At 30.3% G+C, this 25,929-nt stretch overlaps 1 protein-coding gene across 3 annotated transcripts in view; it reads right to left on the bottom strand.

The window, feature by feature from the left end:
* Positions 1 to 13,766: 13,766 nt before the first annotated feature.
* The window catches only part of LOC129949149 (polypeptide N-acetylgalactosaminyltransferase 2), a 194,056-nt gene continuing 181,893 nt past the window's right edge, over positions 13,767 to 25,929 (bottom strand). For all 3 annotated transcript variants that reach the window (XM_056060423.1, XM_056060424.1, XM_056060425.1), the window contains exons 4-8: positions 24,059 to 24,157; positions 19,080 to 19,147; positions 18,314 to 19,001; positions 18,069 to 18,238; positions 13,767 to 17,892 (exon numbers count right to left, since the gene is read on the bottom strand). In XM_056060423.1, the coding sequence (XP_055916398.1) occupies positions 17,585 to 17,892; positions 18,069 to 18,238; positions 18,314 to 19,001; positions 19,080 to 19,147; positions 24,059 to 24,157 (1,333 nt within the window). In that variant the 3' untranslated portion in view covers positions 13,767 to 17,584. The remainder of the gene's footprint in view (positions 17,893 to 18,068; positions 18,239 to 18,313; positions 19,002 to 19,079; positions 19,148 to 24,058; positions 24,158 to 25,929) is intronic.

Raw genomic sequence — 25,929 nt, 5'->3', positions numbered from 1 at the left:
TTTTAAAAATTAAATTCCCCTTATTTATTTACATTCATTTTTTCTTATTGAAAAAAACCCCCGAACGTGAAGAAAATTATTGTTTTTTTTTGGAATCATCTCAGAATGATAATCTTAAAAGGAATACCAATTTTTTAAGAAGCACAATAGAGTTTCCGAAAGTATAAAAACTCGCATCGAATTCAATTTATCATCATAAGCCTCATCAAGCTATCCTGACTAAGTCATAACAATTTGTCTTAAGTAAAATAAATTTAACAATCAAATCAAAATGAACGTTAAAGCTTTTATCATCGTAATTTTTGGACTCATTGCTGTCTTGACAATTGGTGCAGAAGCAACATTTGGCAGACCCAGGCCAGCAAATGGAAGACTTCCAAGTTCCAGTACAGGACGTTTTAATCCAAATCCAAGTCGTCGTTTTTAAGAAAATGTTACTTTATAAAAATTATTTATTTCAAACTTTACATATATAATAAAAACTATTTTAAAAAATTTAAATTTAATGTTTTTTTCCTAAGTCGGTCACAGTAATAAAAATTGAAGTTTTAGGATTGGAATCGAAATAGTTTTACAGGCATCCAAAAACCCTTTAGTTGGATTTATGTTCAGGAACATTTTAAGAGAGTGGGAATACTGGGAATAGGAGAAATTTACCTTACTGATTTATAATTCAGTGTCTGCAGGTATGGAAATAAAGACCATACAAAGATCTTAACAAGTTTTATAGTCTTTTTATGAAAAATGTACGTTTTTAAAGCACGTCAGGTTAAATAAAACAATAATTACGTTTTCAGTACTTTTCACCAAAGGAAGTTTTTATGAAATTCAGTCCGATTTGTCGAATCAAATATTTTGACATTTCTAGACGTTTCAATGGCCCAAGAATCTAAGCTAAAGATTTAAAGAGAGGTGTCAGTTTGTGAGTATGAACCTGCGTTCTTGCGTTCGTACGTCCGTAAGTTCAGGATACAATTTCAAGTCGTCCATTTTTCAAGAACCAGTAAAGATATCGACTTTAAATTAATTTTGTTTTATAAATAATAACATCAAAAGATAATGGAAGACATTTTTATAAATTGCATAATTTTGAATATAACAATTAAAAAAATGAACATTTTAGATATTTGTCGTGAAAAAACAGTATAATTTTGAAAACAAAAAAATCAATTAACAAAAAAACGTTGTCACCTCGAAAATTTTACGAACAAAAATGATATTGCCTTAAAAATAATTGTATTCAATAGAAACATTATATTTAACATTAGTTACAATTTGAAGAAAAATCCAATTATTAGCTTTCTTACAAAAAATAAAAATGTACAAAATATACTACGCAAAATTTTTAAATACTGAAGTTCGATATTGAATTAAAAATGTATACATTCTATGCAAAATTTTGTTGTTGAAATGATATAATGTTTTAAAAAAAATTTATAAAAAATATAAACTTTCAAAAAATGATGCTAAAATTAATAAAAATTGGTTTTCGACTTAAAATGTCGGGAACAAAAGCAGGTATTGAAATCATATGCAAAATATTGTTGCACGTTATAATTTTTTTTAGGAAATATCAATCGAAAACATTTTTTAAAAAACATGAAAACCTACAAAAACAACAAAAAACTGTTAAGAAATGGTTTTTGAATCAAGTTTTTATACTAAATACTCTGTTACGTTACCGTGCTGTTTTCTGTCGGTTTTTAAAAGTTTGAAGAGATATACCCTAAAACTTAGACTAAAGCTGAAATTTGTTTGAATCTTTGCATTACTTTTTTTACTTCACATCAACAACAAGGAATAAACCTGCGTTCTTGCGTTCGTACGTCCGTAAGTTCAGGATACAATTTCAAGTCGTCCATTTTTCAAGAACCAGTAAAGATATCGACTTTAAATTAATTTTGTTTTATAAATAATAACATCAAAAGATAATGGAAGACATTTTTATAAATTGCATAATTTTGAATATAACAATTAAAAAAATGAACATTTTAGATATTTGTCGTGAAAAAACAGTATAATTTTGAAAACAAAAAAATCAATTAACAAAAAAACGTTGTCACCTCGAAAATTTTACGAACAAAAATGATATTGCCTTAAAAATAATTGTATTCAATAGAAACATTATATTTAACATTAGTTACAATTTGAAGAAAAATCCAATTATTAGCTTTCTTACAAAAAATAAAAATGTACAAAATATACTACGCAAAATTTTTAAATACTGAAGTTCGATATTGAATTAAAAATGTATACATTCTATGCAAAATTTTGTTGTTGAAATGATATAATGTTTTAAAAAAAATTTATAAAAAATATAAACTTTCAAAAAATGATGCTAAAATTAATAAAAATCGGTTTTCGACTTAAAATGTCGGGAACAAAAGCAGGTATTGAAATCATATGCAAAATATTGTTGCACGTTATAATTTTTTTTAGGAAATATCAATCGAAAACATTTTTTAAAAAACATGAAAACCTACAAAAACAACAAAAAACTGTTAAGAAATGGTTTTTGAATCAAGTTTTTATACTAAATACTCTGTTACGTTACCGTGCTGTTTTCTGTCGGTTTTTAAAAGTTTGAAGAGATATACCCTAAAACTTAGACTAAAGCTGAAATTTGTTTGAATCTTTGCATTACTTTTTTTACTTCACATCAACAACAAGGAATAATCCAGTAACATATTTCTTTTGAATAAGATATAAATATTTAGCAATAAATTCAAAATAAAAATTCAGATATATATCATTTTTATTTAAATATCAAAGTTTAATGTGAAAACAATCTATTCCGATTTTGATTTCATTATAAAAAAAAATAAATACATTCAATGTTTATATTAATATATAAATTTGGTTTTTAAAAGCGTGGTCTTGGATTTGGATTATATGGCCCCGTACTGGAACCCGGCCTAGGGAACCCATTTCCTCCAGGTCTACGTCCACCAAATGTTGCCTGGGCGCCAGTTGATAAAACAGCAACGAGAGCAAAAATTACAATTAGAAATATATTCACGTTCATCTTGAAATTGATGCTATGTTTATAATTTATTATTGGTTATACTCGTAAATCACACTTTGATTGTTCTTGTCTTTATGATGATGCTTTGAATTTAACAAGTGTATTTATATACGTTTTTGAGATAAAGCAAAATGTCTTGTTTACTTTTTCTTTCTTATCTATTTCAGATGATTTGTGAAGTACCGACCTAGAAATACTATAAACGTATGAAAAATTTCATGGGGGATTTATTGAATGGGATTTTTTGAAGCCTGTGTTTATTTTGCGGATGTATGTATGTATGTATTTCTATATTGAACTTAAATTTGGTTTATTTATTTATTTATTAATTAATTAAAAGAAAAAACAATATTAAAGTTCTGTTACTTTATATGAAATTTTGGTAAACGAGCCTGGTGTAAAGTTACCTCTTGGAATTTCACCTATAGTAATCTGTACCTCAGATTAAACCTATGAGATGAGTCCCTAAATTGACAGCTGTCAAACAACAATATTTGTTGACGTTTGCATAAATCTTGAGTTCATTTCTAGATATGTGGATCCTTAACTTTAATTTTTAACTTCCCATTGATAGTTATTGTAATGGGTCCGATTTGTCAAATTGAAAATTTTCACATTTCTCGACGTTTCAAGGTCAATAGAGTCGAAATAAAAGATTTTTAGAAAGATGTACGTCCGTGCAGAAAGGGCTCTCAACAAAATTGCGTGGGTGGTTTTTTTTACCAAAGCAGTTTGAAAAAAAGGTGAAAACTTTGGTTAACCCTAAATATCTTACGAACCAAAAACGCTAGAGACTTCAATTAAATTTTATATAATATATTGTAACGTGATACCAAACAGGTATATTTTTTGAAAAAAATCAATATAACGGTTTTTTTATAAATCAATAAAACTGAAAAAAAAAAATTGTCACCTCTAAAATTTTACGACTGAAATATGATTTTATATCTAAAACAATTTTGTGCAACGAAGAATAATGTTCTTGACATCTCATCAAATTTTGAGAAAAATCGAATTGACAGTTTTTTTTTATAAAAAATAAAAATCTAAGAAAAAACATTACTCAAAGTTCGATTCAAATATCTTTGCAAAACCTTAAAATTTAGGCTTCAAGCTTATTTTGTCTTATAAAAATCGAATTGACAGTTTTTTTTACAAAAAATAAAACCCTAAAAAAAAAACAATACTAAGACTTTCCTTTCGGCTCAAATAGCTTTTCAAAAATTAAAAATTTTGGCTTCAACCTTATTTTATTTCACAGAAAATATTGTTTTCAATATTCAGTAATTTTTATATAAGAATCCGTCCGTTTTTTCATAACAAATAAAATCTAAAAAAATAGTACGCAAATTTGGTAAAAATTGATACATGTACATATAGACAAACTTTTAAGCAAGACAAATCGACAAACGGGATGGGAAGTTATCAGTGTGGGTCGCATCCCAGCCTCTTTTTAAATTACTTATTTCGAAGAGAAACTATTTCGGAATGTACTATTTCGGTATATTAGCAAGTTAGAGTAAACCAGTCGCGCAATAATTTGGATCTTATACAAATTCGAATTCTTTGTTTTCACTAACCACAATGCGACAAAAATATGCGAAAAATCCAATTTTTGAAAAACTTATTCTTTGTAGTGTACGACTCTTTGTTCAATCGAAAAATTATCAAAGATCTACTTGTTTCTGTACACATATAGTTTTTATATGGAAAAAGAGCAAGGTAAGAGAAGGGAGAGTAAAAGCCTTTTGAATTTGGGCATTACTGTTTATTCTTTACTCTCAATGGAAGTTATTTAAATCGGTTCAAACTGTGCAATTGAAAAATTTGAAATTTCTTCACGTTTTTAGTTCCCTAGAATTTACAAGTCCATGGTTCCTTGAAGGTATATCTCAAACGTTCGGAATATATTTTCCATTGTTTACTTTATCTCAATAACGACTCTACTCGCTTTACATACTTTTTTAGAAAATTTATATGAAAAATTAAAAATATTTAGTTTGCAGTTTTGTTTTTTATTAAAACAAAAATACAAATCACTTCATCTTTTACCAAATGTTGTATACATTTGGTAAAATTTTTAGAAAAATCCATTATAAGGTTTAAATAAGTTTTACAAGAAATCGACAGGAAATAGCTTTAAATTTAATTGTTCGGTGCGTTCTTTTCAAACTGTCCTAAATGATATATATAGGTATATTTGTTTTTAAAGAAATCATTTTCAAATTTTTAGGCCATCTAATCTATTACTAAGAGCAGAATCACAGCTTGTTTTTAAAAAGTCACTTTTACTTGGAAATGTTGCTTAATTGTTTTGTTTTTAGTTATATAGCACTTTAAATTCAATAAAATTTTGGTTCGGAATATTAACCAAGTGTCTTAACCTTAAGTTGGGTTAATATAATACCCTACACTACTCAGCATACTTGGAATTGTCAATATTTGTAGCAAAACAACGGCAACGAGTACAGCTATAAGACTCAACGCCTCATCTCAATGGACCAACGTCAATTTGAGCCACTCCATCATTTTGAACCTCTTTGGCTCTATACCAAAGTACCAAAATCCCAATTTGGAAAAAACTTCCAGGTATCCATTTCATCCAGAGACGAATTTGAAGACAAACACGTCCTGGATGACAAACTCATCAATTTTTATACGGATGGATCCAAGACAAATGAAGGAGTTGGTAGTGGTGTGTACTCAGAAAAGCTACTCATTGAAGCGTCTTCCAAGATGAAATTTTAGCGATCAAAGAGGTTCTCTCCTGGTTAAGAGAAAACGTGATATCAACTTCTAATATCCGCATCTTCTATGACAGTCAGGCTGCTATTAAATCTCTTGACGGTGTCTCAACCAAATCTCAAACGGCTCTCGATTGTCGATCACATCACAGGAAATTGTAGAGCCGATGAACTCGCTGGAATCGTCATACCTATTCGTCATACTTCTACTAAAAGAAACAGCTTTCACGATAGCAAACTCTAGGCGGTACAATTTACCAACATGCTAGCTTAAAAGGATATCAAATATCTTCTTCACTTTATAAAAAAGCTCAAAATGGTTCGACTAGTGGGAAGTAACTCTCTAGATTCATGTGGTATCACATTGGGCCTTTTCTTTTGGCCTAAGTGTGTGGATTATGAATCCGCAGCCACTTTAACGTAACCTAACCTATTTTTTCGAAAGTATTTTACCTAAAGTACTTTAAAAAATCATTTTTTCTAAATATAAAACCAAAAAGTTAAATTTTTTGTGACCTGAAGATGTAGATTTCAATTATAAAATTGTATCTTTTATTACTTACTTACTTAGAACAAAAAATGAAAACTGAAATTTATATTTTAAAAACAATAGTTTTCACATTTATTTTTTTTCAATTTTAAGTTATGAGATACAAAGATTAAAATAAATAAATAACAATATTAATTTTGCTTAGTATTTTTTTTTTCTTAAAAACGACGTCTTGGATTTGGATTAAAACGTCCTGTGCTGGAGCTTGGAAGTCTTCCATTTGCCGGCCTGGGTCTGCCAAAGGTTGCTTCGGCGCCAATTGTCAAGACAGCAATGAGTCCAAAAAGTACCATGATGAAAGCTTTTACGTTCATGTTGATTTGATTGTTAAATTTGTTTTACTTAAGACAAATTGTTATGACTTAGTCAGGATAGCTTGATGAGGCTTATGATGATAATTTGAATTCGATGCGAGTTTTTATACGTTGCGAAAAGTCAATTGTATACCTTTAAAATTTCTTGTCTTAAGATTATATATTGCTTTAAAAAGATAAGCATTCTGAGATGATTTGCAAAATACAATAATGGTATTCACTTTCGGGGATTTTTCCAATAAATAAAAGAATCCACCCATAAAAGTAAATAAAATCGGAAAATTTAATTTTTATTCGTGTACTTTAAAAACAGCTTATTAAAGAGTGAAGTACCTTCAAATAATTTCGAAAAACTCACTAAAAATTTAAATAATAAAAGAACATTGCAGAGCTTTGAAATATTAAAAAAAAAACTTTTTAATTATTGAATCCGTTAAAATTCCTGATAATTTTAAAAATATCTGACTAACTAAAAATTTTACGAAATATTCTGCGGTGAACTGGCGGTCATTTCGTCAGTTGTCAAGTAATTGTTAACTTCCCATAAGAAGTTATTGTCATCGATCCAATTTGTCGAATTGAAAATTAATTTTTTTTTATTTCTAAATAAAATCTCCCTTTTTTGTCTGTCATATCTCTAAAATTCTTAAAGACATCGACTTCAAGTATAACTTGTTTTACAGATAAAAATACCAAAATAAGCAGAAAGGAACGAGTGGTTTGTTTAATTTAACAATTTGAATAAGATTAAACTTCACGACTACATCGCACGAACTTGCTAGTATATCCAAAGACAAATAGAACTTGTAGAAGTTTTTCTTCAAAAATTGAAATGCCATTTAAATTATCGAAAAACCTTGACTTACTATTTTTTTTTCAAAAATTGTTGGAGGGCTTTTCTTTAAATTAAAATTGTATTTATAATACATTTTTTTTAATTTTAGTTTAAATATATTTTTGTGGGCAGTTATTTGAAAAAAATAATAATATTTATTTTACATTTGATTTTAGTAAAACAATGATTACCAATTTTTGAAATATCGAATTTCGAAAAAAAAAAAAAAATATTTTTAAAAATTTAAAAATAAAACAATGACATTTTTGATCAAATATTATTAAAACATTATAAAAGCTTGCGCAGGAAAGAAAGTATTGGTTCAATATTTTCTTATTAAAAGAACCAAGTGAAGAAAAATAAATTGAGAACATTTTATAAAAACCTATTGGTTTGGAGAAAATTCGAACATTAATTTTTAGATCAAAAAATTTTACTGGGACTTCTGTTATATTAAGTCTTACGAACAAATGAAAAAAGCCTTACGCAAATCTGCTTTAAACTTTTTTTTTATAAAAATTAAAACTATGTCTAGAAAGTAAAAAACATCTACAGAAAAAATAGAAGTTAAGTCATTTGTAAACTTTTCTAAAGCAAATAAAAGCATAGATCTCGGTGTAAAAAAAAGGATTACCAAGTCTGTCTACCATTACCCTTGACGAAGATGGTAAAAATTAGACTCAAAGGTGTGCAAAGTTTGACCGTAGTGAAGTTATTTGGAAACATTTAATACTTTGCACGTAGATAGACCATTGGAATTCTGTGAAAAATGTTTTTATTTCAGGTGCTGACAGAATAGTCGGTCGGAAAGAAGGTAGCAACAACACTTGGCTTTCAGAAGAATCTTGGGCAAGGATCAACGAACGCAAACAGTTAAGGGCTGCTGCACATGGGGAAGAAAGAAATGAGCTGGAGTCCTCGTACCACATGAAAAAGAGAGAGGTTCACTAGAGTGCGCGCCGTGACAAGCGCAACTACATCAACGTATTGGCGCAATAAGCAGAAGATGCTGCAAACATGTGCGGCAGAAGGACCGTTTACAGAATAACCAAAGAGCTCATTAGTGCACACAGCTCAAAGCAAAACTTGGTGAAAGAAGTAGACGATACTGTGATAAGTGAATCGGTGATCGGTGAATTGGCAAGTTGGAAGGTAGAAAGAAAACTTTTCTTCGGTTTTAAACCGGGTGTTTTCAAACAAAGTGCAATCGATGCCTTCTGAAGCTCCTAAACAAACAAATCGCCGAATCCGCAAAGCACCTCCCAGTTAAGATGAGATCGTTGCGCAATTAAAGCAGTTAAGAACAACGAAGCAGTAGAACTTGATGGAATTTCCGCAGAGATTTTACAAGCAGCGCCAACTTCATCAAGCGAACACTTCATCCGCTCATAAAAGAAGCCTAGACCACCGAAATCTTTGCCGATGAGTGAAAGAAGGGAATTATCGTCAAGCTCCAACAAAAAAGAGATCTTGCAAAGTGCAAAAACTGGAGAGTAATGTCCGTTCTACCTGCTGTTGCCAAAATAGTAGCAAAAGTCATACTGGAACGCATCAGAGACCACCTTGATACCACACTCGATTTCGAACAGCAGGATTCCGCTCTGGATCGTCCTGTATTGATCATATCAACACCCTGCGGATCATTATTGAACAGTGCGTTGAATATCGATCACCACTACACCTGCTGCTCATTGACTTCGAGAAGGCCTTTGATAGCGTTAACAGGGAGTATATCTGGTTTACGGAGGAGAGGCATCCTAGAAAAATTACTTGCTATTATAAAAGCTACATATTATGCATCCAAGTGTCACATTCTGCACGATGGTAGGTTGTCAGATGATTTTGAAATCCGAAGCGGAGTCAGACAAGGCTGTATTCTGTCGATAATATTGTTTTTGTTGTTGATAAGTGATCAGAATCGAAACCTGACCATCCTATCAAATAAATATTTAATTGCAACCGGTGGAAAAATTAGAGAGCTTTCAATACCTCGGAAGTATCGTCTCCATCGGCAATATTGGGGGAATATCTCTATCAGCTACGACTGTTTCGCACAAACGTCGAATCTGTGCTTCTTTATGGGTGCAGCACTTGGAAGGTTACTTCAGCCATAACAAGAAAGCTGCAAACCTTTGTGAATAGATGTCTTCATAACATTTTAAGGATTTTTTGGCAAAAGCGTATATCAAATGAGGTCCTTCAATGAAGGACAGGGCAGGAACCTATATACTCTATAATATGAAGGCGTCAGTGGCAACGCTTCGAAAAGGTTACGACTGCATTACAAGCCGCTCACACAAGAAGGAAGAAGAGGTGGACGACCGTGAAGCACATGGACTAGGACAGTCGAGGCGGAATCAGCATCACTAGGCAAGAGTTGGAGGAAGCTGAAACACATCTCCGGACACCGTACACTATGGCCCTATGCCCCTAAAGGGGTTCCGAACGGACTTAACAGGTCTGAGGACCTAAGTAAGTAGTACGTGGGGATATTTTTGTATGACTTCAATATTTGTATGACTTCTTTTGATTCTCATTAATTATAAAATATAATATTTTACAAATAAATGTACAATTTAACATAAGTGGTAGTGGTTTTTTCTTTAATGTCAAGAAACACGTTCTAACATAAAGCGCCATTGTAAACTCTTTCAATTATGAATTCTTCACTTTTAAAGATGTTTGTGTGGTTTCAATTTCCATTTCTCTAGACACAGAACTTATAGATAACTAAAGTAAATATTTAAGCATGATAAATTTGCACCTTTAAATGCTCTCACTCTCGTGAGCAGGTAAAGTTAAACTCTTTGGATTTTAATTATAAAATTTCAGGCTTTATTCCTGTGATCAATTTAGAAAAAAATAAAAACTGAAATTTATCATTATTAAAAAAATGTTTTCATTTTATTAAAAGAATTAAATTAAAAATACAAAGGTTGACATAAATATATAAAAATATAATTTTTGTTGAGTAATTTTTTATTAAAAACGACGACTTGGATTTGGATTAAAACGTCCTGTACTGGAACTTGGAAGTCTTCCATTTGCCGGTCTGGGTCTGCCAAAGGTTGCTTCTGCGCCAATTGTCAAGACAGCAATGAGTCCAAAAATTGCGATGATAAAAGCTTTTACGTTCATGTTGATTTGATTGTTAAGTTTGTTTTACTTAAGGCAGATTGGTATGACTTATTCAGGATAGCTTGATGTAGCTAATGATGATAATTCCATATTTGATGCGAGTTTTTATACTTTCAAAAAGTTGATTGTAAATCTTTAAACATTTGTCTTGCCTATGAAGATTATCATTCTGAGATGAATTAAAATATTCGGGGGTTTCTTCGATAAGAAATAAAAGTATGTAAATAAAAAAAAACGAACAAATAAGGGGAAGTTAATTTTGATATTTGTACATGTTTTGAAAACTGAACAAAGTGGGAAGTACACAAAAAAATTTTTCCAAAAAGTCATAAAAAACTTTGTTAAATGAAATAAGCATAACAGAGCTTTGTAATATTTTTAACATCCCAAAGAATGTTATTGTAATCATTACAATTTGTCGAGTTCAAAATGTTTATATTTTGATTGAATTCAAAATTTTTATATTTTTAACTTCCCATAGGAAGTTATTGTAATGGGTCCGATTTGTCAAATTGAAAATTTTGACATTTCTCGACGTTTCAAGGTCCCTAGAGTCGAAATAAAAGATTTTTAAAAAGATGTCTGTTCGTACATTCGCGACGTTTTTTTCGTCCTCCATAGCTCAAGAACCAGAAGAGATATCGACTTAAAATAAATTTTGTTAAACAGATAATAAGGCAGAAAGATGCAGAAAGGGCTCTCAACAAAATTGCGTGGGTGGTTTTTTTACCATAGCAGTTTGAAAAAAAGGTGAAAATTTTGGTTAACTCTAAATATCTTACGAACCATATACCAAATGTGTATATTTTTTGAAAAAAAAATCAATATAACGATTTTTTTTTATAAATTAATAAAGCTGAAAAAAAAAAATTGTCACCTCCAAAATTTTACGACTGAAATATGATTTCATCTCTTAAACAATTTTGTGCAACGAAGAATATTGTTTTCAACATTTTGAATAATGTTGAGAAAAATCTAATAGACAGTTTTTTTACAAAAAATAAAAACCTAAAAAAAATTTATAAAACTTTTTAAAAATTGATTTTCTTCTCAAATATCTTTTCAAAACTTTGAGATATTGGCTTTAATTAAGTTTTATCTTTCAAAAAATCTTGTTGTCAACATTCAGTTAAAGTTTTAAAAAAATCGAATTGACAGTTTTTTTACAAAAAATTAAAAACCGAAAAAAAATTAACAAAAGTTTGTTAAAAAAATGATTTTCGACTCAAATATCTTTTAAAAACTTTAAAATAATAGCTTTTACTAATTTTTTCTTATAAAAGATATTGTTTTCAACGTTAGGACAAAGTTTGAAAAAAATGGAATGGACAATTTTTTTTACAAAAAATAAAAACCTAAAAAAAATGTATAGAAGGTGTTAAAAATTGATATTCGACTCAAATATATCTTCAAAAATTTTAAATATTGGCTTCAAACTAAATTTGTCTTATAAGAAATATTTTTTTCAACATTCGGTAAAATTTTGAAAAAAAATCGAATTGACAGTTTTTTTTACAAAAAATAAAACTCTAAAAAAAGAACAATACTAAAACTTCGTAAAAATTTACTTTCCGCTCAAATAGCTTTTTAAAAATTAAAAATATTGGCTTCAAACTTATTTTATTTCGCATAAAATATTGTTTTCAATATTCGGTAATTTTTATATAAAAATCCAACAGTCCGTTTTTTCATAAAAATAAAATCTACAAAAAGTAGTATACGCAAATTTGGTAAAATTGATACCAGTACATATAGACAAACTTTTAAGCAAGACAAATCGACAGACGGGATGGGAAGTTATCAGTGTGGGTCGCATCCCAGCCTCTTTTTAAATTATAAAATCATACGCGATACCAAAAAGATAAAATTTACCGAACAAAAAGTGATTTAACTTCCAAAATAAAAAGTTTTTCATACCGCGATATTTTTCTTAAAAAAATTAAAGCTTCCCGAGAATGCAACCAAAATTGGTAAACATAGTTTTTCGACTGAAAAGTTTTGTAACAAAAAAAGATAATGCAATCAAACTAAACTTTATCACATGCAAAATATTGTTAACTTTAAGTTAATTGTTTAGAAAAATTCAAATGACAAAAACACAAAAAACTACAAAACATAAAAAAACTGATAAGAAATGGTTTTCGACTTAAGTAAGTTTTATGAGAGCAAAATAAAAACGGTGACTTCAAACTTTCTCATTTTACACAAAAGGTTTTTATTAAGATGTTGTTAAAGGCTTAGAAAAATAGACAGACGGGCTCTGATGGGAAGTTATCAGTGTAGTTGATATTTTTTTGAAAAATGATTGATTTTCTTAAATCTATTGAAACTCGTCTCTAATTATTTAAAAAAAACCTGTATACTTACTTTTTTTCCAACCACTTGAAAAATATTTTGAACAAAATACCAGTTAAACAATTGTTATTACCAAAAAATGTAAATATATTTTTATTCATTTTGTATAATTTACAGAAAAATTATTCAGTTTTTTTTCTAATTTTTTTTTTGTAAAGTTATTCTTACGTACATTTATTTATATATAATTATAACTGTTTTTTTTCTTGTTGTTGTTTGTTAAATGATATAAAAATAAAAACGTATTGTAAAACTAAGTTTGTTTGTTTTTCTTTTCTTTACATAAAATTAACAAATTTACATAAATATTTGTAGTTTATAAATCTTCATTTTGTTTTTCTATACCAAGGAACACATAGTTTGAGTTAAGAAAATAAAATATAATATAATATAATAAATATTTTATATATTTTAAAATAGAATACAAAATATTTTTTGCCTACTTATGGTTTAGAACAAAGTAAAAAAAATATGGTAAAGTGTAAAAAAAAAAACAATTATATAATTACATATTATAATATTATTTAATTAAAAAATAAATTGCATTTTTTTTGTTTATCTTAGTAACAAGAGCCTTAAAATTTAGATAATATATATGTGTATGTTTTTTAAATAACATTTATTTTAATTAGTTCTTTTTCCTTTAATTTTTAAAACATACGAAGATATACATTTATATATATATATAGATAAATATTTTTTTTTTTAATGATTGAAAATGATTTATTTTTTAATATTTTACTTTCTGAATTATGTTATAGGTATGGTATGTAAGATTACATTAACTAGATACATAATATATATATTTTGTTTTTGAAATTTATTTTAAAAATTTTGTATTCTATATAATTAACAATTAGCTTTCTTAAAGATATTCTGGAATTGTATATGTTTAATTTTTTTTTTTGTTAAGATGTAAGCTTTTAAATGATTTTATTTTTTTCTTAAAGTTTTGCTTTGATTTTGGGCTTCATTTTTGTTTTCGGATTTATTTTGGCCAGATATAATAATAATATAATTATGTAAGTACAAAGTTGAGATTGATTTTGTATAGTTTAAGTAATGACAGCAAATTATGATAAATTATTGTTTTAAGTGGAATTTAGAGGTCAGCAATTAAAAGTTGTTGCATTTTCAAAAACCTTATTTTTACACCTTTCTAGAATTCTAAATTTTTCAGTCCATTATAAAAAATTAATGATATTTTCCTTCATTTAAAATACAATGTTTTCTAATAAGAGGTTTTATTTTGAAATACTAATGAAAATACAAATCAATGGGTGTTTGTCAAAAATGTCAAAACCAATGTAAGTCCAATTTCCATACGGCTTTTTCACGACGAAAGTGTGTTTTGATACATTTTAAATAATGTCGTAGCTCTATCTTGTCAAATATCTCACGGTTACAGTCTCAAAAGTGACAGCTATCATAGTTTATTTAAAATGTGAATAAAGTAGACAACATTTGACATAACATCTGATTCAAGAAGTTCAATCAAAAAGATGAAAATTTCGATTTTTCAACAAAACTTCTAAACGTTAAATCCTTCGAATAAGAGATACAACTCACCCTTATAAATTTAAAAGTTGATTGAGCTGATGGTCACCTTTCTTGGTGGCTTTAAGCCAAGCTTGCCCTTAATTTGAAATGTTTCCTTAGCGAACACTAAAAAACAACCCCGATGGATATAATATGCGAGGACTTAATTTTACGAGAGCTTCCTAAGACAAGAAGTTACTAATAAGATAGAGGATATTATCAACTATCTCGCTCCGCTCAAAATGCTATATGTCAAATTTATACACAAAATTTTAATACTAGTAGCGCCATCTATCTGTCAGCATACGAACTTTTCAGCAAAAACGATATGTCAAACAATTTGTAAGTCAAGTTAATCGTACTTCAATCATTTAAAATAATTTTTTTTAAATTAATAATTTGTGTATTTAAGTTTTGGCAACACTAGACAATAATTTGACAGGTGAGAACTTCGAGATAGTTTGAAGGTCGAGATTTGTTTGTAGTTGGCAAAAGTTTGTTATGAATGTTATGTTGACAGTTACGAACTTTTCACCACAAACTTAATGTCAAAAATTCATCAGTCAACCTATTAAGGCATTCAATCCTAAGTAACTGTTTCTTTTTTTCAATAAATTATTTGTGTTTGTGTATATAAGTCTTTACAAAACTAAAAAATAATTTGACAACTGCTGTTAACGAACTTTTCATCCCAAACTTTATGTCAAATATTCACTAGTCAAACTTTAAGCGTACTTCGTGAGAAACTGTTATTTAGCAATTAATTATTTTTAGTATTTTATTCTTGATAACCCTGGAAAATAATTTGACAGCTGAGAGTTTACTAACATTTCAACTTAACTATGATGTGAAAAATTTGTTTGTAAATTTATTTTTGTATTTAAGTAATGACAGCCCTAGACAATAATTTGACAGCTAATACTTAAGGAACTTTTCATCCCGAAGGATATGTCTAAAATTAGTCATTCTAACTAATCGCATGAATCTGTTTAATAAAATTTATTATTTGTGTATTTAAGTATGGACAGTCCTAGAAATAAATTTGACAGATCACAATTTACGAATTCTTCACCGCAAGCGTTTTGTCAAAAATGGTTCAGTCACACTATTAACAAACTTAAATCTTTGGAAACTGTTTTTTTGTTTAATCAATTGTTTACGTATTCAAGTTTTTACAACCCTAGATAATCATTTGACAGTTTACAGTGTAAGAACTTTTTAACCCAATTTTAAACGCAATTCAATTATTAAAAGCTATATTTAAGTATGGAAAATCCTAGAAATAATTTCGACAGCTCAAATTTACGAAATTTTCATGGTTTGGTCAAAAATGGGTTATTCACCTTATGAACGAACTTCAATCGTTAGAAACTATATTTTTTTAATTAATTGTTTACGTATTCAAGTCTTGACAATCCTAGTAATTAATTTGACAGCTGACAGTTTAAGAACTTTTTAACCTAATTGTTATGCCAAAAATTTGTTAGCCAAAATATCTATAAACGCATTTCAACTGTTAAAAGCTGTTTTATAAAATTAACTATGTCTTTTTATGTGGGTTTAAGTATTGACAACCATAAAAATTAATTGACAGCTTGAAGCTTACGACCTTTTAACATTGCAATATCTTTCATTAGAAGCTGTATTATGAAATTAGTATTAGTGTATTTAACTCCTGACAACCCTAGCAAATTTGACAGCTGACAGTTCACGAACTTTTCATCCCAAACGATATGTCAAAAATTAGTTATTCACATTATGAACCCACTTTAATCGTTCGAAACTATTTTTTTTAAATAATTTGACAGCTGACAATTTACTGTCACAAATCAAAACATCTTATTCGTAATTATTAAATGGGTTCCATTCTTTAGAAGATTTATTATAAAATTAATTTTTTGGCGAATCTAGAAAATAATTGGACGACTGACAGTTTGGAGGTTGAGATTTTTGTAGTTCGAGATTTATGATTTAGGTATTCAAGGAGAAATATTGTAATAAAATTCCTGGGATTAAGAAAAATTCAATTTAATTTGTAGACATTTTTTTCGAGAAATTAGTCAGCATAACTATAAAAACTATTTTATTTAAAATTTAAAATTTAAGACCAACCCCTAAATTCCTCTGTTAAGATTTTTTTGTTTTCAAGTTTATTTAAAAAAAATCATTTTATACAATTAACATTTACTACATATTTACAAGTTTATTTAATTAATTTATTTTTTAAATATATTTTTTTTTGTTTAAATAATTTATCCTCAAATAAGTACATACATCACGGAATCATCTATAACTATATTTTCCAATAAGCTCAAAGCCATTCTAAATTAAAAATTCTCACTTCTGATCAAGTAAAAGAAACAAAAAAAACTTTCTCTTAAATAACTTAAAGTTCTTCAACGCTTCATTATTTATACCAAATAATTTAAAAAAATCAATAGTTTTATAATTTATAACAATTTTTAAGTCACAATGCATTTTTAACGAAAAAAAAAACGGAACAAAGTTTCAAAAACTTTCTCCTTTAATTTACAAAGAAAACAAAAATATCCTTGCAAATACATGAATCAGAATAAAAACAAAAAAAATGGAAAAACAAAAACTTTCTCCTCAAAAAATTTAATAATAACAACCTGATGTTGCATGTCCCCTATTTCGGTTTATTAATAAAAACCATCGAGAAAGAAAAATTATGGAAATTCAATATTCCACCGTATTCAATTAAATAGATAAAAACAAAAAAAAAAAACAGAAACAAAGACCAAACACATTAACAAAAAAGAGAAAAGAAAAATCCAGGACACAAAACACACACACACACTACGCAGGCCTTCAGAGGACATCCTCCTAGATCAGATGTCACCATCACCACCGCCGCCGTCCGAACACCCGCATCAAGCACACACATTTTTTCCCATTTAATTTCATTTCCAATCTCATCTCGAAGGATTTTTGTTGTTTGTCTTATTGGATAAAACTTTTCACCACCCATCCGAGATCCTTTTTGTGATGGGTGGAAAGGACTTCATCATCAAACGAGAAGGAAACAAAAAATTAATTTCATTTTCTTGTTTATCCCTTGACTCACGCTAATTTCGTCACAAACGCCCATCGTTGTGTGTCGAGCGCGGAATTGCAGCGTTCTGCAGATATGCCATCCATGTCATGCACATCTCGCGTATCTAGGCAGATGTTCATTTTGGAGTGCTTGATGAAGCCGCCGTCACGCATAGTCCATATTTGGTTCTCGGACTCATCGCAAAGCTTCATTACCACCTGGGAGCCTCGGGCAAAGTTAACCAGTGTCAGACAGAGGTCGTGATGTTTGATTTGACCCCGCTTCGTGAGTGTCCACTCTTGATTGCCACCTGTGTTGTGACACTGATAGATACCTAAAGGGGATGAGAAGATGCACACATGTATGTATATTAAGAGATGTGTGAGCAATAATTAGGAACAAAGTTTAATTAACTAAAGGTGTATAGTGTGTCCTGTCAATGTCACTTTAAGAGAAAATGTCATGTGTCATTATGTCGCACATCAGTGCCGTGCCAGTGTCAAGACTTACCTACGGTGCCGTCCATCAGGTGACCCAAGGTATCCAAACAGTAAGGACCTTGTCGCAGTTGACCATATTGCTGTGAGTCTGGAACCTGCAGATCGGGGTACACGTGCTCCAAGTACCACTTAAAAGGTTTACAATGGAGTTTTTCCTTAAGAGCCAGTCGGTCAGCAATGCTGTGGAAAGGAAATAGAGAGAGAGAAAGTTTTCGACAAAGTTTCAAATTACTCCCGAATCATGTTTTCACTTACTTGCCGAAGGGAATATTCTTGGCCAGTGGAACCGCAGCGTAGTAGTATTGCTTATAGTCATCCATCCAAACCTCTGCAGCCCGTCGGGTATTACGAGCAAATACATTGCCACTTCCTCCGGGGAATGTGTACGGATGTCGTTTGCGGAACACATGACCAACCCTGCTGCATGGAATGATTTCCAAACTGCCTCCACACTGCCACACTCGGAACGAAATCTCAAGATTCTCACCACCCCAGACGTCCATTTTCATGTCGTATTTGCCCAAGCTATTGAAGTAGGACTTGTTGATGACAAACAGACCGCCAGCAATCATGGGCGTTCGAATTGCCGAAGTTGGGTCGTGTTGGCGTTGGGCTCGTTCCGATGCACTCAAATACTCCCATTTGAATATGAGATTCCAGTCGAAACCTCCACGTAAATCTGCCGAAGCACCAATGTATTGAAAATTGTCCATGCTGATGACATCGATGACTGGGCAAACGACACGTGTCGGATCTTCAGCCACTCTCTCCAACAGTGGTTCCAACCAATTCTCATTGCACTCCACATGACTGTCGAGGAATGTAAGGACATCGGCTATGGCGGCATCAGCACCACGAACTCGTGAACGGACGAGACCTTCGCGTTTTTCGTTACGGATTATTCGCACCTTGTCGATTTTGGCTAGTTCGTTACCATCCTCAGCTAAAATGGTAAATATATAAGAACGTTTTTAATGAGGATTTTTGTAGGGTAAGCAAAAAGAAAAAAGTGTGAACTTACGATGGTCACTAAAGTCATCTACGAGGATAATTTCTTTTATTAGTCGTTCGGGACTTCGATTAAGGACACTAAAAAAAAGATTCGGTTTTAAAAAATAGTAATAAAAAATAGACAAACATTATTGCAGACATTATTGAAAAAGAAGGAATTTCGAGGGCTTAAAAATATGACGTTTAAGATGTACAAAAACACATTTATTCAATTTAATTTCAAGACAAATTTTTTACCTAACCAGAAAAAAATACGCAGATTTTGTTAAGGATTTCGAATTTCAACTAAATAAGAATTTTAATTCTGAATGACATTTTGGAGTCCCATTTTTGCAGATAGTTTTTTTTTAGTACCACAACTGAAGTACAAGGTTTTATCATTTATGAGCTTAGATTTTTCTTTGAGGACTCGTGAAAGACAAGGCTTTATAATAAATTTCAAAATGACATGGACAATTTAATCTTCAACTTTAAATTTTTCTATCTTTTTCTTCAAACCAACAAAACAATACGCATTTGTTTTTGTCTTTGTCGTCCTTAATTTTATTTGGTATTCTAATTCAATTTGAATGCGTTTTTGAAAATGACATTCAACCTTCTTATTTGCATGCAAAGTTACTCGAAGAAAAACATGCCAGCAGCTAAGTTAAATTTGTTTGTTTTTCCAAATCTCAGAAATCAGTGTTTTGATAAGATATTGTAATTAGAGAATGGCTTAAGGATATTAAACGATAAAACGACGACAAAATATAATAATCAGGGTTTCTTGTTTGTGCATACTTGCTTACATTTTGGGGCTATTTACCTAAAATATTTTGCAAAATTAAGGTGAAAACAGTCAAATAGAACTTAAAGTATGGAAAATGACAGTTGAGCTCTAGGCTTTTGTTCAGTAATTTTCATATTCATGTAGGTAAGCTCTTTATTAGCTTTTCTTAAATTCTGTATTTGTGTCTCAAAAATTTAAGAAGGATTCGATTTTGTCGTCATTTTCGAATTGTTGTCAAAATTAAAAAAACCTAATTTGATATTTTAATTTTTCCATTAATAAGCTGTAAGCTATTTTCTCATAAATTAATTAAATTGAAACTAAAATATTCGCTTCTAATTTTTAAGGAACACGGTATTTTTATTGCATTTTCAAAATACATTTCTTATATAGGATTTCCAACAAGACGTTTCATTTTTGAAAAACCCTAAATGGGCAGCTGTCACTTTTATTCTATTCTATTCGAAACTCATTTCCGATTCTACTTTAAAATCGTACTACGTATGAAAGTACAATCGGATGCTAGTCATGCCAACTTGTTTTCAAAAAATGTTGTACTTTCGAACGAGTATGGAGTTGTTTGGCATTAAAAAAAAAAAATCAAATTTTTGGATAGGAAAAATTATTACAAAAATAGACACAGTTGGATTTTCTTAAATTTGTAAGGAAATAAAGAACGGTACGAGCAAATTGAACGCTGACGATTAAGAGATAATTTGCTAAGTGAAAAAAGGTTTGTACATACAGAGGGTGATTATTTAGCTATTATCTTTTTGGCAACACTTTTTTAAACAGCTGAAGCACGTTTCGTGTTTTCATCCCGCGCTTCTTCCATTTTTTGGCCAGTTAAATCGACCCAATGAGGCGGCTATTCGGGCTATTCGGGCTATTCGGGCTATTCGGGCTATTCGGACTATTGTGACTAAATTTCGCACCAAATTTACATTGTTGGACATTAAACCAACAACATGCTTACGTAGAGTGTGAACTGAAGAAAATATTACAGATTTATCGGCCAGCGTTAATGATGACGGTCAATTACAATTGGGCCTCTGTTACTTAACAAAATTTAGCCGAAGGAAGGAAGGTGCAAGAATTAAAGCCAACGACCTACTGCAACGCAAAATTTTTGGTGAAAAGGCTCTTGGAAAGTTCCACTTTTTTTACCGAAAGGAGACGCAACAATAGACTTATAGACTGTACTATTGATTTAAATACAGATTTTGTTGAAAACTTTTAAAAAATCACCCTTTGTATAAGGTAGACGCATTCTTAATGAAAAATATATACTTTTGTTTTAGTTTTGTTAAGAACTATCACAGAAGACAAAATGCTGTTCTGATTATCATTAAATTATCAGCAGCAATAAAGTTTTTGGCAACAGGAGGTCACCAAACTAAATCGGTGGTGACAAGAACGCTGGAATTGAAAAACAAACTATTCAAAAATACTTGCCGAAGTTTTGTATTCAATCGAAATTTCCGGTGTAATTGGGGTGGTAAATGGATTCCATATACAACATTTTACTTACACTTTGACAACAAAACTTCACCCGGAAACACGTTTAATGTAGAGTGATTATTTTTGATTTTGCCTTATTTTGAATTCTAGTGTCGAGTTACGTAGTTCCTCGTTTATTCGAAAGTTCATAAGAATATAGTTAGAACTTTTCGATTCTCGTTGGTTTAATAGTAGTCAAATAGATACATACTTCCAATTTTTCGAATTTGAGCAATTTCATTGTATAATCGAGCTAAATAGTAGGGCCCCTGTAGTTTTTTTATTTGACAAGTTTAAAGTTAAAATTGAGTCATTACTAAAAATGAACGATACGATTGATAAGAATCACTACAGAAATGGTCGATATTTTGCATTTAAAGTTGTAAAATTTGTGGACAAGTTATAAATAAATAAATTAGGTTTCGCAACAGTCCGTTGAGAACTAAGATAGAGGGGACCTACAGTTTTTAAGCTGAATCCGAACTTCTAATTTGAGAAAGCACTTTTCATGACAAGAATTACTCTTGGAGTCTTGCACAGGCAGGGATTGAACCCAAGACTTCTGGCATTATATTCCAGGGCACTAACCATTACGCCACGGGTACAACAACAAAGACAAGTTAATGATATGAAAAGTTTAAGACATCTATTGTGTTCATTACTCAAGAACAAGAACAGCGATATTTGGATCAAGGCATTTTACAAACGACATTACAATGTTATTAACATTTCTTATTATACGAGCGTTCGGCTTATTTTGCAATAAAATAACGGCAAAGCATCAAATATGTCATATGGTCCAAAAGAAAAAAAAAATGCTACAAATCGCAGATCAATGTCATATTGTCTAAATTAATTTTAAAATATCATAAAGCCGAAATTACTAATGGACAAATCGCTTGAAAGATGTCACGTGTTTCAACATTTGGGCATTCTAATAAAATTTGTATTAATTTTGGGCACTACGACATTTTGAGTTTTAAATTGTATCGCCAAAACGCAAACATTAAACGAAAAATATGCCAGATCGCCAAAAAAACTCCGAACGTCAAGAAAGCGTTACAAATATTTTTGGCTCAATTTTACTTTCAGAAAGCGAAATAAGTCAAATTTTCAAAGTGAAATAAAATGATTTCATACATAATTCACTGTCTCAGAGCCCAACTCTCAAAATATTTTGTGCGTTAAGACATTTTTAAACTTGGCGTTACGACATTGAAAGTTGGTTTGGGAGATGTGAGATTTTATTTGGGCTTTGTAATGTTTTCTTAGTGATATATTTCTCTTTTATGGCCTTATGTCAATTTATAAATTGGTATATATGTCGTTGGGTGTTAAGATATAAGAAACTATAGCAATCTTAATCATCGGAATGTCTAAAATAAATGTCACAAAGCCCAACTTTGAAATTAGAAATCATTTTGGGCAAAATGGCAACTTAAAACTTAGGCGTTAATTTATTTTTAATTTATTTAGGAGTAACTGCATTCGCTTTGGGTTTTTTGGCGATTTTTTACCTTTTTGAGCTTTGTGACTAATTTTGGGTTTTATGAAAAATATTGGGCTTTTGGGCAAAAAGCACCTTATGCCCGACCATACACCGTAAAGACTTAGTTCTTAAGATTTTAAAACTTCAGATTACACATGAACTCAAGCCATTCAATTTCCAGATGACCCCCACTGTCGTATCTTCTCCGTTTTGGTATCTGAAATGCATTGCAAAAGTCTTTGAAAAATCATTTTCAGTTATAATGGCCAATTTATTTTGAAGGCTACGTTATTAAGCAGAATTGTTACATTTTTGTGCTCGAAAATTCCAAGAATAAATATTAAAAAGCCTCTTTATCCTTAACGTGGCACTGACATTTTTTGGAAAGTGTGTGATTGGAGCTTACTTATTCGAAAAAAACGGTGGTGTACGTTTTTGGGTGAATAGATTCGGCTCAGGGGCGGTATGGTTAATGATATTTTTTAAGGAATTTAAAGGATAGTGTTTAACTTTTAAAAGACGGATGTGGTGTTACGTCACACACTAGTAACGAAACAGTCAGAATTTTGCCATACAAATTTTGCACCGTCTTATTTTAAAAGATATCACAGTTGGATATAGAAATCTTGTGATTTAAGACACTTGCACTTTTTTTCTTTGGGGCTACGTGGAAGATAAGGAATTTGTAACTTTCCCAGAAATGTTTATTGGTATTTATATGTACAAGCATCCTTTAATTGCTAATATGCTTTAATGCTTGGTGCGGCCTTTTAATGTCACCAAAATAAACTATAGTCCTTTTTGATTTGAAATCTTTATTATTATGCACTTCTAAAGATGTAAAACCGTTTTTGCTTCATTGTTGTCATAAAATCACCCTTAACAATATTTTTATAAACTCTCCTACTCATCATCTTAAGTGCAGTAGCCCAAGGGTTTCATTATCTCAATTGACTGTTTGTGTGTTTAATGTTTATCCTTAAAACGAAAACCACACAAAAAATAAGCTAATGCCATAAGAAAACCGCCACCACCATTAAGTATTTAATTAAAATTGTTTTGACATCCAGTCATGGGGACAACCATGACAATAAGATCCCATCTCACGTTTTAAAACCTCAGATTTTATGTGTATACAAAGTACAAAGTAGGTTAGGTAACTTTTACAACCTTGTTTTTAGTGTTTTAAAGTTAAATGAGAGTATTCAAAATATTTGTGTGTTCCTCTTACCTTACTATGGTCCGTAATAGCGTTGAACGGGCTTCGTTGTGGAATGTTATAATGACACTTGTCTCTGGCAGATCCTTTCGCCATTTTTTCTTACGGCACCTGGAAAATAAAAACAGAAAACAAAAATTCAAACATTTATTAAGGTTATGTTTTCATGGTTTTATGCTTCTTTAAAAGTCTAAAAGGGGGATTTTTATCAAAAAAAAAAAAAAACATCCCCAGAAAAAGAGTTTTCAAAAAGTTATTTCCTGCTAAATTCAAGATGTCAAGTACGAGAATGTTTTTGTGTAAATATAACACGGTCTTATTCTCGTCCTTGATGTAAGAATAAGAATTCTCATGATTTACCTATACACTGGAGAAGCAAGTAAAAGTTTTGAATACTCTCTTCCTGAGAATGTATGCCATCATCAAAGGACGAAGACCAAAACACATGTATACAGTGTGCATATCCTTAAAATTCAAAGTCAATGAAATACAACTACTGATGGAAACGTATGGATATGGAGTTGAAATGCGTATAATATGCATTGGAGCTAACAATTCGTTTGTTAGCTCGATTAATTTCCCAAGAATGACCAGAACCAGGATTTGAACCAAGACCAAGACCAATACTTCATATTTGTACCAAATAAGGATTACGCTTGTTAGGTTATGGAAGTGGCTGTCAGCAAGAAAACCCACAAACTTAGACCATTATAGATATCTTCCATTCTGATATCATCAGGGCTTTGGAATGATGGTATATGGTCATTGGTCAAGGGGAGATATGGGGGTAACTTACCAAAGACCAAATCAAATGCTCCTACCTACGACCTACCTAACATACTTTGGCAAAAGGATCTGTCTTGTGGGTGCGTTTTGATCTTTATCTCATCCAGGATATGGTTTTAGTTATATTTCGTTTTCGTATTCGTTTTTGCTTTGGATTAAATTTTACATTTCGTTTGCTTTTTGGAATTTGTGCTGGCATCATTGTAAAAGATAGAATCTATTTGTAAAGTTTATAGTCGTATGCTTTATATACCCAAACCGAGAAAATGCCAGATGGATGGACTTTGGTTTAACGAGGGACATTCTCAGAAAAGCCATCGTACAATATGCAGGAATATCTATGTAGATTGTTGAATCTTTTTGAAATGTCTGTTTTGAACATTGGGTAAACAAAAATGTTTAATTACGTTTAGAAACAATTATTTGTAAGGATACGAATGAACTTGATGAACAATACACAATACAGATAGCAGGATATTTACTTACACACATTAAGAATAAGTAAATTTACATTGAGCAACTATACACGTATCTATGTATTTATGTATACAAATATAACAAGCAGAATAGATAAAGTGTAACTAAACCCTTAACATTTGTAATTTGTATAAACTAAATGTGAATCTTTTGACAAAAGATCTTAATTTAAATATTGTATGGGTAGATGATAAAAAGGGAAAGTTTGTAATCGTGATGATAAAATCAAATGCGTGATTTTGACATTTAAATATGTACACATTATCCTCATACATAGTATATTTTTAGTCACGTGCCAAAATAGGAAAATTACCAAGAGATTTTTTTTGCTGTACTTAGGCAGGGCAGGATTTTTATAACCTTTGTCTTTTATCTCTTAACGATAATAAGGCATAACCACAGACTAAGGCATATAAACTTTCAAGGACAGTCATTTTTTAACTTATCTTATTAAATGTTTTATTTTGATGGAATGTCAGAAGGTACATAGGTACTAGAAAGCTAAGTACTAATTTCTTGAGCACCATTTACAAGGCCAACGTAAAAGATCAACGGTTTGACTCTCTGACAGCTCCAAATAATCAAAATTGTCTTTATCAACGCATCGTCAGTATTTATAG

Source organism: Eupeodes corollae, chromosome 3 (assembly GCF_945859685.1).
Source record: "Eupeodes corollae chromosome 3, idEupCoro1.1, whole genome shotgun sequence".
In the NCBI taxonomy this organism is placed as follows: Eukaryota; Metazoa; Arthropoda; class Insecta; order Diptera; family Syrphidae; genus Eupeodes; species Eupeodes corollae.
This window is presented reverse-complemented; position numbering and strand designations above follow the sequence as displayed.